General features: G+C 42.7%; 1 protein-coding gene across 5 annotated transcripts in view; it reads right to left on the reverse strand.

Annotated features, from left to right (window-relative positions):
• Window positions 1-14000, reverse strand: part of PLCE1 (phospholipase C epsilon 1) — a 509323-nt gene that overhangs the window by 54169 nt on the left and 441154 nt on the right. For all 5 annotated transcript variants that reach the window (XM_040362142.1, XM_040362141.1, XM_040362144.1 and 2 more), the window contains one exon: window positions 419-582. In XM_040362142.1, the coding sequence (XP_040218076.1) occupies window positions 419-582 (164 nt within the window). The remainder of the gene's footprint in view (window positions 1-418; window positions 583-14000) is intronic.

Raw genomic sequence — 14000 nt, forward strand, 5'->3', positions numbered from 1 at the left:
CATACACATGGTCGGAATATCCGATGAAAAAAATTCTGTCTGACTTTTTCCATCAGAAATTCCGACCTTTTTTATTTGATGAGCCTGTATGCACTTCACCTCCTGTATGTGTTTTTAACCGCTTTTGGGCTAATAAAAGTCTTGTTTTAGTGCCTTCTTTGTGTTAGATAGATTCGTGTAGTTTAAAATCAAATGTCATTTCTTGACCAAAACTATTCTTGTTCTATTCAATGTATGGATTAACGTTACAAATTTAGAGTAGTCATTTCAGAAGACTAAGCTGTGAGTGAAGTGGTTAGAATATAATGTTACAAATGTGTTGTACTACAGAAGCAAGACAACAATTTCAGCAGTAATACACTAGTGTCAAATACTTTTCAAATACTTTAAATGTCTTAAAAAAATCTTTTTTTCTTACACATAAGGAATATATTGCTGGTTCCATGCTCTCTAAATCTCGGTCCAGGGGGGAGAATAACTGGTACATTGGACAGCCCTTATCCCATAGCACAGGTGGCTTTAACACATATCCACAACCACCATTTGATTCAAACATGGCAGCATTCAAATGCAAAGAGAGATCTGAAAAAGAAAGGGAGATATATTTGCCTAAGATTTTATTTATAATGCTGAAAAACAGTTTATATAAAAGCAGTAAACATAACATCAATATAAAAAATTCTATAGGAGCCGTTGGCTCTTGCAGCTGTCAATCAAATCCTGTGACACGGGAGCAGGGGGTGGTGTCTGTGTCAATGGACGCAGTAGCGGGACTTGGGAGCGAGCCTGCATGGCTGCTCTTGGGTAAAGGGGTTTTTCTTGGGGGCACCCGATGGAGAGGAGGGGCCTGGCGCACCGACAGTGGACCCCAGAAGAAGAGGCTCAGGGCTGCTCTGTGCAAAATGATTTCACAGATCAAGTATGTATTGTTATTTTTATTAAAAAAACAGAGAAAGCATTAGGCACTTTGCAGAGGATATATTCAAATTGGAAGCTAATGAAATAAAACTAGGTGGAGCTTCATTATTCTTTTTTTTTTATAAATGCTTTAATTTGTAACCAAAACGGATTACTATAGAAACAAAGAAGCTCAGTTACAAACATATGCATTTGACAATAGGATTACAGGTTTACAATTGGGTCAACCCTGCAGATATATATAACAACAAGAGGTGCTTCATCATTATACAGCAAAGTCTACAGAGGTGTGGGGAGTTTTATAATAAAAACATAAGAAAAAATAAGCAAGGTAAAGAGAAAGTAGGGGAGAATAACGTAATATAAATTTCATGAGGCAGAAGGTGGGAGGGGTCCAAAGAGTCTCTCCCAGCCAACCAATCTGGGGGGAAAGAAGTTGGAGCGCTCAATTAAACTGAATAAAGGATTTGTATTCGTCTGTACTTTTGCATTCCAGCCAATAAACAAGGTATTGTGAAATTTTGTGGTGATTTCGTTAAGGGATCCAAACCAATACTGTATGATGTATGTATTAACACACAACAGCATACAAACGCTGCCTAAACTGCAGCTAGTCATAAGACATGGTAATCTTCATCTACAAAAGACATAAAAAAGACACAGAGGGTGCAACATTAGATGCCTTTATTGGGCGCATGCTTGGAAGCAATGAACATCATTTTCTCAGCTCGTCGTGGTGTTGCATGTCACCGGGTTCTTGACGTACAAAAGTTCAGTGAACTTTTGTGTGACCATGTGTATGCAAGCCAAGCTTGAGTGGAATTCTGTCGGAAAAAACATCCAAGGTCTTTCCGACAAAAAATCTGATCGTGTGTACATGGCATAATAGGCATTTAACCACTTGGGATCCGTGCTATGAACGAAAGACGTCCACAGCGCGGCTCTCAAGTGCCGAGTGGACGTCTTTGGACGTCCTGCTGTTATCATTCCCGTGCGCACCGCTGGGGGGGTGCGCAGCCGGGAAACAACGTACCTGGCGCATTGCTCGGGAGCCGATGCGTGTGCCTGGCGGCTGCGATGTCCGCCAGGTACCCGCGATCGGCGGTAACAGCAGGGACGTGGAGCTCTGTGTGTAAACACAGAGCTCCACGTCCTGTCAGGGAGAGAGGAGACCGATCTGTGTCCCTTGTACATAGGGACACAGTATCGGTCACCTCCCCCAGTCAGTCCCCTCCCCCCACACAGTTAGAACACACCCAGGATACACATTTAACCCCTTCCTCACCCCCTAGTGTTAACCGCTTCACTGCCAGTCACATTTATACAGCAATTAGTGCATTTTTATAGCTCTAATCGCTGTATAAATGTGAATGGTCCCAAAATTGTGTCAACAGTGTCAGATATATCTGCCGCAATATCGCAGGCCTGACAAAAAAAAAAAACGCAGATTGCCGCCATTACTAGTAAAAAAAAAAAAAAATCATACATCTATCCCCTATTTTGTAGGCGCTATAACTTTTGCGCAAACCAATCAATATACGCTTATTGCGATTTTTTTTAACAAAAATATGTAGAAGAATACGTATCCGCCTAAACCGAGGAAAATTTTAATTTTTTTTAAAAAAAATTGGGATATTATTTGAACGAAAAGTAAAAAATATTGTGTTTTTTTTCAAAATGTTCTGTCTTTTTATGTTTATAGCGCAAAAAATTAAAATCGCAGAGATGATCAAATACCACCAAAAGAAAGCTCTCTTTGTAGGAAAAAAATATAATTTGGGTACAGTGTTGTATGACTGCGCAATTGTCATTCAAAATGCGTCAGCGCTGAAAGCTGAAAATTGGTCTGGGCACGAAGGGGGTTAGGTGCCCAGTAATGAAGTGGTTAAAACAGTTTCTAATACTGTAGAATATACTGCTAAGGAAAATCACCAGTTTTCACTTGAGTCCCTCACATCACCCTCTAAGACAGTTCTACTTCCCCTGGAACCCCAGTGAACAGCCCCACGAACTCCATTATATCATTTAACCTTTCCATCACCAAAGGTCAGGTCAATACATGTATCATCATTGATAATGTGGAAACCATAAACACATTTCCTGGGGGTTTCCCAGTGCTTTTTAGGGTTTACCCACAAAATTGATCCAACGAAAAAAAAAATAGAAGAAAGAAGAGAAAAAAAGTCAAAGAAAAAAAGGGAAAATAATAGAGTAACCTCTGACACAATTAAAATATTTACTCTTATATCCCCATCCATAGGCGTGCGCACAGGGTGTGCTTGGGCACACCCTAATCACCTTGTATGCTGCAGACGGACCCCTGTTTAGACCCGTGATATTTCACCAAAGACCCCTAATGGGGCTCCTCATTTTTTTGGGGGGAAAAAAAATGAATCAACAAAAATTTAAATTGTAAATAATAAAATTGTAAATAATAATAAATAAAATTGAAACAAAAAAAAATTGATGCCACCCTGTTTAGACCCATGATATTTCACCAAAGCACCCGAATTGGGCTCCTAAAAAAATTGTAAATAATAATAATAATAATACAAAAATAAATAAAAAAATAAATGTAATTGTAAAAAATAATACATTGGTAAAAATAAAAACTACTAACACTGTCCTCTACCCCACTGACACCAAACTCTGCTCTGCTGACATCGTCCACTGCTCTACTGACACCGGCAGTATATACTGTATACACATGCACTCGCATATGTGTTTGAACTTTGGGGTGCACACTAGGGGTGCAACGGATCAAAAAACTCATGGATTGGATCGATCCTCGGATCAGGAGTCACGGATCGGATCATTTTCGGATCAATAATAAAAAAAAAAACACAAGACAAACAAAAGTTTTGTGTTTTTACATTTTTATTAATATTTTTTTTTTTTTTACTACTAATGGCGGCGATCAGCGATTTTTTTTTCGTGACCGCGACATTATGGCGGACACATCGGACAATTTTGGGACCATTACAGTGGAAAAAATGGCAATTACAGTGTTACTGTTTTACTAGTGGGGGGGGGGGGCATTGTTGGCTATGGCTATTATTAATAGCCATAGCCAACATTGCCCCCACACTAGTAAAACAGTAACACTGTAATTGCCATTTTTGCCACTGTAATAATAGTCATAGCCAACATTGCCCCCACACTAGTAAACAGTAACACTGTGTGTATAGCCATTTTTCCCACTGATTACAGTGGGAAAAATGGCTATACACAGTGTTACTGTTTTACTAGTGTGGGGGCAATGTTGGCTATGGCTATTATTACAGTGGCAAAAATGGCAATTACAGTGTTACTGTTTTACTAGACCGAGTACATCAGTACAGTGAGTTGGCTAATGGCTATTAAGCCATTAGCCAACTCACTGTACTGATGTATTCGGTCCGTCTCACTGTACTCAGGTTGCATGCAGTCAGCGGCGCAGCGCGCTCTTGCAAAATAGAAAAAATCCACGAGCAGAGGGAGGGGTGATGACGTCAGCGCGCACCGCCGCCGAGTGTACCAAGATGGCCGACCGCTCCGGAGCTAGGCCGAAGCCACGGTCTTTCCTAAGGCCGCGGTGCGTTCCGCGGATCGCATACTGTGCCGATCCGAACAGGTCGACCCGTTCGGATCGCGCACGATCCGTTACACCCCTAGTGCACACTCTAATGCAATAGGCTGTGCACACCTATGTCCCCATCCTCTTTCTATATATGAAAATGTGTTACTTTAGAAGAGACTTAATTGTGCCCCTACTCCTTGAATGTCTTTACTTTGTTTACCCAGTTGTGCGATAATAGCAAATACATTTTCGCTATTTTCATATTAAAGTTCCTCCCCGCCAATCAAGAGGCAGGTAGTGAGAGCCGATTCCCAATTGGCCAAAGCGAGGCGGAAGTGAGAGGAGCCACCCACAAGGGCCGTGCTGGAGGACAGCACAGCCCGCCACATAGATCGCCGAGGTAGCAGCCTGGGGGCTGGTTGTTGGCTGGCTCCCAAAAGAAAAACTCACCAGCCACCACTGAGTCCTACCATTAAACGATTTTATAACATAAATATAATATTAACCCCAGGACCATTGAGTCTGAAGGTGCTTCCAATCCAGACCGTATTTTATTAATATGGGATGGCAAGGATTTGGATGCTCTAGATATCCTCAGGATCTCTTTTACACCAATGAGATAATGCACACTTGATGGAGCCTTGACCAAAAAAGTGACCGACAAAGGGGAGAATATGCCTTCCTATATGGAGATTTCTATAAAACCTATTTTTACCATCTTCTAAAGGTGCATAAGAAACCTACTCACCCCCCTAGTAGGTTCAGGCTCTTTCATCCTAAATAAGACACTTCTGCAGTTGTTTAAAACCTTACAGAGTTATAATTGGGGCCCCTCATATTACTGGCTATCTTTGGACGTTAATGCTTTATACGTCCATTCCACGGGAGATTGGCCTTTCTGCAGACTATTATCTCCAGTTAAGGGAAACAGCGGTGGTTATACTAATTTAACCATGGTCTACTGGTAGGAGTCCTGCATCTGGAGAAATAGTCCCTGTCATAATTTACAGGCTTTACATTGATAAAATTGTCATATGGGATGACCCACAAGCTACTATTCAGCTATTTGTCCAACACTGTAACAACAACCCCATGGGCCTCACTTTTTCACATGTATGGGATCCAGATTCTCTGGTGTTTGTGGATTTAGAATTTAATCATGAAGATAACAGAACTGTCTCAAAGGCACTCTTTAAACCTTCCTCATGGAATTCCTTTCTCCATTTCAGATGTTGTCATAATTCTAAATTGATTAGGAAAATCCCAAAAACTAATTATGTTGTCTAAGACAAAAATGCACCAAAGATTCTGATTATTTTGCACAGAGGAAGAATATGACAGATTTGTAGAAAAAGGTTATGACCCGACACACATTCACATTGCCCAACAGGAGTGTCTCCATATACCATTACAGGACCGCAATAATCATAAAACAGTAGAACTTGGCTCCTCTGAGGAGAGGTTTATTACCCAATATCTTTGTAAGTATATACAAAAATAATCCATTATTAAGAAATATTGGAGCATTCTCTTTGAAGATCTGAAAATGGGTCCATGGGTCCTGTCATTCAGCCAAAAACAAGATTAATTTACAGAAAGGTAACCAACATAAGAGGTAAGATAGCGCCAAGTAAGACACGTTATATAAAGACCCCCACCCCTCATTAGTAATTTTCTGTAATCTCACAGGAATGTTCCAATGCAAGATGAAAAAATGTAAAATATGTCCCTTTGTTAGTCATAGGCAGAAGGCATTTCTAGATGGTAGTGGGAAGACCTATACTTTAAAATTCTTCTTCAATTGCTCTACTGTTTTTATTGCCTTTGTGAACTCCTATTTGTTGGACGGTGCATTCCAGATTTGGCGAATATAGGAGGTTAATTGAGGCTGGTTATACGAGCTATAGCGTCCAAAGACATAGGTCCACAGCAGGTCTCGTTGTTTGGGTGATAGAAGCTATTCCCAAGTGCACATCTCTGGATTCCAGAGATTGTGCAACAGAGAGATCTTCTAGATACTTTCTCTAACAAATATAAAGGGCGCCAAACCAACCCCAAATAGTTAAAAAAAAAGTCACCAAATAATAACAGGCTGCTGCCCTTTAGGTGCATAATAACACTAAATAATATGTAAATAATGAAAGAAGGCGCAAGCCTCTATAACTAAAAAAATCCCCAATAAATCTACAAACTATTTATATACAAACCATATTCATACAGTGATGAAAATAAGTATTTGAACACCCTGCTATTTTGCAAGTTCTCCCACTTGGAAATCATGGAGGGGTCTGAAATTGTTATCGTAGGTGCATGTCCACTGTGAGAGACATAATCAAAAAAAAAAAAAAATCCAGAAATCACAATGTATGATTTTTTTAACTATTTATTTGTATGATACAGCTGCAAATACCGTATTTGCCGGCGTATAAGGCGACCAGGCGTATAAGACGACCCCCTAATTTTGCATTTTTTTAAGAATTTTTTGCCTGTACTCACCGTATAAGACGACCCCCATTCCGATGCTTCATATTTCTTTCTTCTGGCGCCATATTCTTCTTCATTCTTGCTGGAGATGGAGCCAATCATGGCGAGTGATGTATTCTATTAATTAATACAAAGCCTGCTTGAATTGGCAGAGGCTGTAACATCCTCAGCCCACGCTTCTCTGACTCTCAAAGCCAATCCGAGCAGCCTACTGTATGTAGGCACTCGTATTGGCAGAGGTTGTTACCCCAATCCAAGCAGGCTCTGTATTCAATTTAATACATCGCTCACCGGGATTGGCTAAGCTGTATATACTGTATGTAGACAAAGCTACATACATTACCGCACATCCAGCAGGTATCCGAGCAGCTGACCCGGCGTATAAGACGACCCCTGCTTTTTGGTTATTTTTTTTAAGTGTAAAAGGTAGTCTTATACGCCAGCAAATACAGTAAGTATTTGAACACCTGAGAAAATCAATGTTAATATTTGGTACAGTAGCCTTTGTTTGCAATTACAAGGCCAGGTTTCTGGGCTGTCGCTGAGAAACACAGAGTTTGAGCTCCCTCCAAAGATTCTCTATTGGGTTTAGGTCTGGAGACTGGCTAGGCCACGCCAGAACCTTGATATGCTTCTTACAGAGCCACTCCTTGGTTATCCTGGCTGTGTGCTTCAGGTCATTGTCATGTTGGAAGACCCAGCCTCGACCCATCTTCAAAGCTCTAACTGAGGGAAGGAGGTTGTTGCCCAAAATCTCGCAATACATGGCCCCGGTCATCCTCTCCTTAATACAGTGCAGTCGCCCTGTCCCATGTGCAGAAAAACACCCCCAAAGCATGATGCTACCACCCCCATGCTTCACAGTAGGGATGGTGTTCTTGGGATAGTACTCATCATTCTTCTTCCTCCAAACACGGTTAGTGGAATTATGACCAACAAGTTCTATTTTGGTCTCATCTGACCACATGACTTTCTCCCATGACTCCTCTGGATCATCCAAATGGTCATTGGCAAACTTAAGGAGGGCCTTGACGTGCTGGTTTAAGCAGGGGAACCTTCCGTGCCATGCATGATTTCAAACCATGACGTCTTAGTGTATTACCAACAGTAACCTTGGAAACGGTGGTCCCAGCTCTTTTCAGGTCATTGACCAGCTCCTCCCGTGTAGTCCTGGGCTGATTTCTCACCTTTCTTAGGATCATTGAGACCCCACAAGGTGAGATTTTGCATGGAGCCCCAGTCCGAGGGAGATTGACAGTCATGTTTAGCTTCTTCCATTTTCTAATGATTGCTCCAACAGTGGACCTTTTTTCACCAAGCTGCTTGGCAATTTCCCCGTAGCCCTTTCCAGCCTTGTGGAGGTGTACAATTTTGTCTCTAGTGTCTTTGGACAGCTCTTTGGTCTTGGCCATGTTAGTAGTTGGATTCTTACTGATTGTATGGGGTGGACAGGTGTCTTTATGCAGCGAATGACCTCAAACAGGTGCATCTAATTTAGGATAATAAATGGAGTGGAGGTGGACATTTTAAAGGCAGACTAACAGGTCTTTGAGGGTCAGAATTCTAGCTGATAGACAGATGTTCAAATACTTATTTGCAGCTGTATCATACAAATAAATAGTTAAGAAATCATAAATTGTGATTTCTGGAATTTTTTTTTTTGATTATGTCTCTCAGGCCCCATACTCACGACCAAACATGTCTGCTGAAAGTGGCCCGCAGGCCAGTTTCAGCAGACATGTTTGGTCGTGTGTGGGCGCGAGCGGGCCGAATTCCAGCAAACATTTGCCCGCCGGGCCTTTTCCCAGCAGACAAATATTCCTGGACTTGTTTTAAAACAGTCCGCTGGAATTCTGCCCGCTCGGACATGTACGGTCGTCAGTACAGACCTACCGTACATGTCCAGGCGCCCGCCGTCCCTCGCATGCGTCGAATGACTTCGACGCATGCGTGGAAGCATTTTAAAGGCGGGCCGCCCACGTCGCCGCGTCATTGTCGCGGCGACACCGCGTCATCGACGCGGCGACACCGCGGACACGCCCCGCGTATTGTTTACGCGCGGACTTCTGTACGATGGTGTGTACAACCATCGTACAGAAGCCCTCTGGCAGACATGTATGGTGAAAACGGTCCGACGGACCGCTTTCACCATACATGTTTGTCCGTGTGTACCCGGCCTCACAGTGGACATGCACCTACGATGACAATTTCAGACCCCTCCATGATTTCCAAGTGGGAGAAGTTGCAAAATAGCAGGGTGTTCAAATACTTATTTTCCTCACTGTATATATAACACATACAGAGGATATAAAAAGTCTACACTGTAAAAATGGCAGGTTTCTGTGATGTAAAAAAAATCAGACAAAGATAAATCATTTCAGAACTTTTTCCACCTTTAACCACCTAACCACTGGGCACTTAAACCCCCTTCCTAACCAGACCAATTTTCAGCTTTCTTGCAACACTGTACCCATATAAAATGTTTGTCCTTTTTTTCCCACAAATAGAGATTTATTTTGGTGGTATTTAATCACCACAGGGTTTTTTTTTTGCTCTATAAATGAAAAAAAAAAAAGTAACATTTCGTAAAAAAATATGCATTTTTCTTTGTTTCTGTTATAAAAATTAGCAAATTAGTGTTTTTTCTTCATACATTTTGGCCATAATTTATACTGCTACATATCTTTGGTAAAAAATAACCCAAATCAGTGTATACTATTTGGTTTTTGTGAAAGTTATAGAGTTAATATACTATGGTGGCAATCACTGAAAATTGATCACACCTGAAGTACCGATGGCCTATCTCAATTCTTGAGACCCTAACAAGTCAGAACACAAATACCCCCCAAATGACCCCTTTTTGCAAAGTAGACATTCCAATGTATTTAGTAAGAGGCATGGTGAGTTTTTTGAAGTTGTAATTTTTTCCCACAATTCTTTGCAAAAATCAAGATTTTTTTCCCCACAAAATTGTTACCTTAGCAGGTTATTTCTCACACACATCATATGCATACCACACCCCAAAACACATTCTGCTATTCCTCCTGAATTTGGCAATACCACATGTGTGACACTTTTACACAGAGTGGCCACATACAGAGGCCCAACATGCAGGGAGCATCATTAAGCATTCTAGGAGCATAAATTACACATCTAATTTCCTGACTATCTCTTGCACGTGAAAGCCATGGAGCACCAGGACAATGGAAATACTCCAAACATTATCCAATTTAAAAAAAAAAAACAGCCCAAAGTATAATCTATGAGGAACAATAAGTCTTTTGAATGGTTCATTTTTTTTCAACAAGTTTTTGGAAAATGTGGAAATAAAATAAAAACGCATTTTTTTTTACACAAAGTTTTCAATGTATACAATATTTCTAACACATAGCATGTACATAGCAACAATTACACCCCAAAATAGATTATTCTATTCCTCCTGAGTACGGCGATACCACATGTGTGAGACTTTTCCACAACCTGGCCACATAGAGAGGCCCAACATGCAGGGAGAACCGTCAGGTGGCTAGGGGTATACATTTTTCAATTCTAATTTGACTACCAACTACACTTTTGTGAGGCACTGTAGTGGCATGTATGTGGCATGGATGAGAACTGATGTGGCATGGATGAGCATGGATGGGGATGGCTGAGCATGGTTGAGCCATAAATGTGGATGGCTGAGTATGGCTGGGTACTGCTGTGTACGTCTGGGTATTGCCGAGTATGGCTGGGTATTGCCGAGCATGGCCGAGTATGGCTGGGTAGTGCTGAGCATGGCTGGGTATTGTTGAGTGTGGATGGGTACTGCTGAGTATGGCTGGGTACTGCTGAGTATGGCTGGGTACGGTTGAGTATGGTAGGGTACGGCTGAGTATGGTTGGGTACTGCTGAGTAATGCTGAGTATGGTTGGCTACGGCTGGGTAATGCCGAGTATGGCTGGGTATGGCTGAGTATGGTTGGGTATGGCTGGGTACTGCTGAGTATGGCTGGGTATGGCTGGGTACTGCTGGGTATTGCTGGGCATGGCTGGATACTGCTGAGCATGGCTGGGTACTGCTGGGTGTGGATGGGATGGCTGAGCACGGCTGGCTGAGTATTACTGAGGGATGGCTGAGCATGGATGGATGGATGTGGCTGCAATGGGCAAGGAGCAGCGCTGTGGGCACTACAGATCTAACCCACAGCGCTGCTGCAACTGATCTCTCCCCCCTCCGCTCACACTGTATCAATCGGTACAGAGAGGGAAGAGAGGAACCGGACATGGCGCAGTTTTTTTCTACAAGTGATTGTTCCGTGATGGTCACGGATACTCCCATGTGCGCACCTCAGGGGGCGCACAGGTGAGCGATTCTGGGAGGACATCAATGTACGCCCTCCCAGAGTTATCGAGCCGCACTGTAGCCGTCATTCCGCTATGGCGCGGTTGGTAAGTGGTTAATGTGACCTATAAACTGTACAACTCAGTTAAACAAACTGAAATCTTTTAGGAGAAGGGAAGTAAAAATAAAAAACAAAATAATATGGTTGCACACCCTTAACCACTTCCAGCCCAAGGACGTCATATGACGTCCTGGACTTTCAGTGGGGATATCTGAATGATGCCTGCAGCCACAGGCATCATTCAGATATCCATCTCTTCAGCCGACGAATCCCTGCACCATAAGAATGATCATAGCGGCGGTTCCACCGCTTGATCGTTCTTATAGGCGGCGGGAGGGGACACCCCCCCTCCCGCCGCCATCCGGTGCTTCTCCGGGCTCTTCTTTGCCATCGGAGACCCGGAGAAACGATCCGCCGGCGTCCGATGGAAACCATAGAGTAGACTGGTGACCAGATGGTCACCAGTCATCTCTATGATCGTCGGAGGCCTGGGCGCGATGTTATGACGTCATGCCCGGGTCCTGGAATGTAAACACAGCCGCAATCGCGGCTGAAAGCATTAGATCGGTGAATTTTTTTTCACGATCTTATGCTTTCCAGCCTGGAGGAGAGATGTGGGGTCTTATTGACCCTGCATCTCTCCATAAAGAGTACCTGTCACAAACCATTCCTATTACAAGGGATGTTTACATTCCTTGTAATAGGAATAAAAGCGGTAAAAAAAAAATGTCAAAAAAGTGCAAAAATAAAAGAAATTGAGTAAAAAAAAATAAAAAAAATAAAAAAAAATGTTTTAAACGCCCCTATCCCCGGTAGCTTGCGTTTAGAAGCGAACAAACACGTAAGTCCCGCCCACATATGTAAACGCCATTCGAACCACACATGTGAGGTATCGCCGCATGCGTTAGAGCGCCAGCAATAATTCTAGCACTAGACCTCCTCTGTAACTCTAAATTTGTAACTTGTAAAAAAATAAATAAGCGACGCCTATGGAGATTTTTAAGTACTGACGTTTGGCGCCATTCCATGAGTGTGCACAATTTTAAAGCGTGACATGTTCGGTATCTATTTACTCGGCCTAACTTCATCTTTCACATTATACAATTAAATTGGGCTAACTTTACTGTTTTGTTATTTTTTAATTCACAAAACCGTTTTTTCCCCAAAAAAAAGCGTTTGAAAAATTATTGCGCAAATACTGTGCGAGATAAAAAGTTGCAATGGCCGGCATTTTATTCCCTAGGGTGTCTGCTAAAAAAACATATATGGTGTTTGGGGGTTCTGAGTAATTTTCTAACTAAAAAATTATGATTTATGCATGTAGGAGAGAAGTGCCAAAATAGGCCCGGTATGGAAGTGGTTAAACTGATACTTTTTTTGAAGCACCTTCTGATTTTCTTACAGCGGTATTTTTGGGTATTAGTCTATCAGAATGGCACATTTTTAATTTGCCAACTCTTCTTTGCAAAAATACTCCAAATCTGTCAAATTGTGGGGGTATCTCCTGTGCACAGCCCTCTTCAGCTCACCCCACAGATTCATATTTGGGGTCTGGCTGGGTCATTCCAAGACCTTAATCTAACTTTGTTGATTTGGATGTATGCTTCGGGTCTTTGTCATGCTGAAAGTTGAAGTTCCTCTTCATCAGGAGAGGCATTAGGGGCACAGCCCCCCCCCCCCCCCTGCAGGGTGCCGGACTCATAGCTTTCTATGAGTTTTTTCATTTCCCAAGCACATGATTAGAGCCAGAGACTCTAATTGGCTTGAAAAAAGGTTGGGCTCAGGGTGCAGAGCACTGCGCCCCAAACCCAGCCCCTTTGTGACAATAGCAAATCAATATTTGCTATTGTCTTCCGGCTTCTCCTCCTGGTCAATCAGGATATCGGTTGGCTGGAGGAGAAGCCGAGGAAGCCATAGAGGGACCCGTGCAGTGGATTGATGATTGCAGGGACCGTACAGTGGATCGGTAATTATGGGGACAGTGCATTGGATCAGTGATTGCGAGAACTGTGCAGTGGATCGGTAATTGCGACGACTGTGCATTGGATCAGTGATTGCGGGGACCGTGCAGTGGATCAGTGATTGCCGGGACAGTGCAGTGGATCTGTGATTGCGAGGACCATGCAGCGGATCCGTGATTGCGAGGACCGTGCAGTGGATCGGTGATTGCGGAGACAGTGTAGTGGATCTGTGATTTCAGGGACCGTGCAGTGGATCCGGAGATTGCAGGGACAGTGCCGTGAGGGGAATGGTGAGTTGGGACCGAGGGGGGGTGGTTGATTGCCACCAACCCAAGGTTTAGCACCAGCCACCACTGTTCTTCATTTTCAGTTTTCTAGCAAAAGCCTGAAGGTTTTGTGCCAATATTGACTGGTATTTGTAACTGTTCATAATTCTTTCTATACCTTGACTGAGGCCCCTCTTTCAGCTGAAGAAAAACAGCCCCAAAGCATGATGCTGACACCACCATGCTTCACTGTGGGTATAATGTTCTTTTGGTGATGTGCATTGTTGTTTTTGCGCCAAACATATCTTTTGGAATTATTCCCAAAAAGGTAAACCTTGGTTTCATCAGACTATAATGCCGCGTACACATGATCGGACATTCCGACATCAAAACCGTGGATTTTTTTTCGACGGATTGTTCACTCAAAT

The sequence above is a fragment of the Rana temporaria genome, chromosome 8 (assembly GCF_905171775.1).
Source record: "Rana temporaria chromosome 8, aRanTem1.1, whole genome shotgun sequence".
Lineage (NCBI taxonomy): Eukaryota > Metazoa > Chordata > Amphibia > Anura > Ranidae > Rana > Rana temporaria.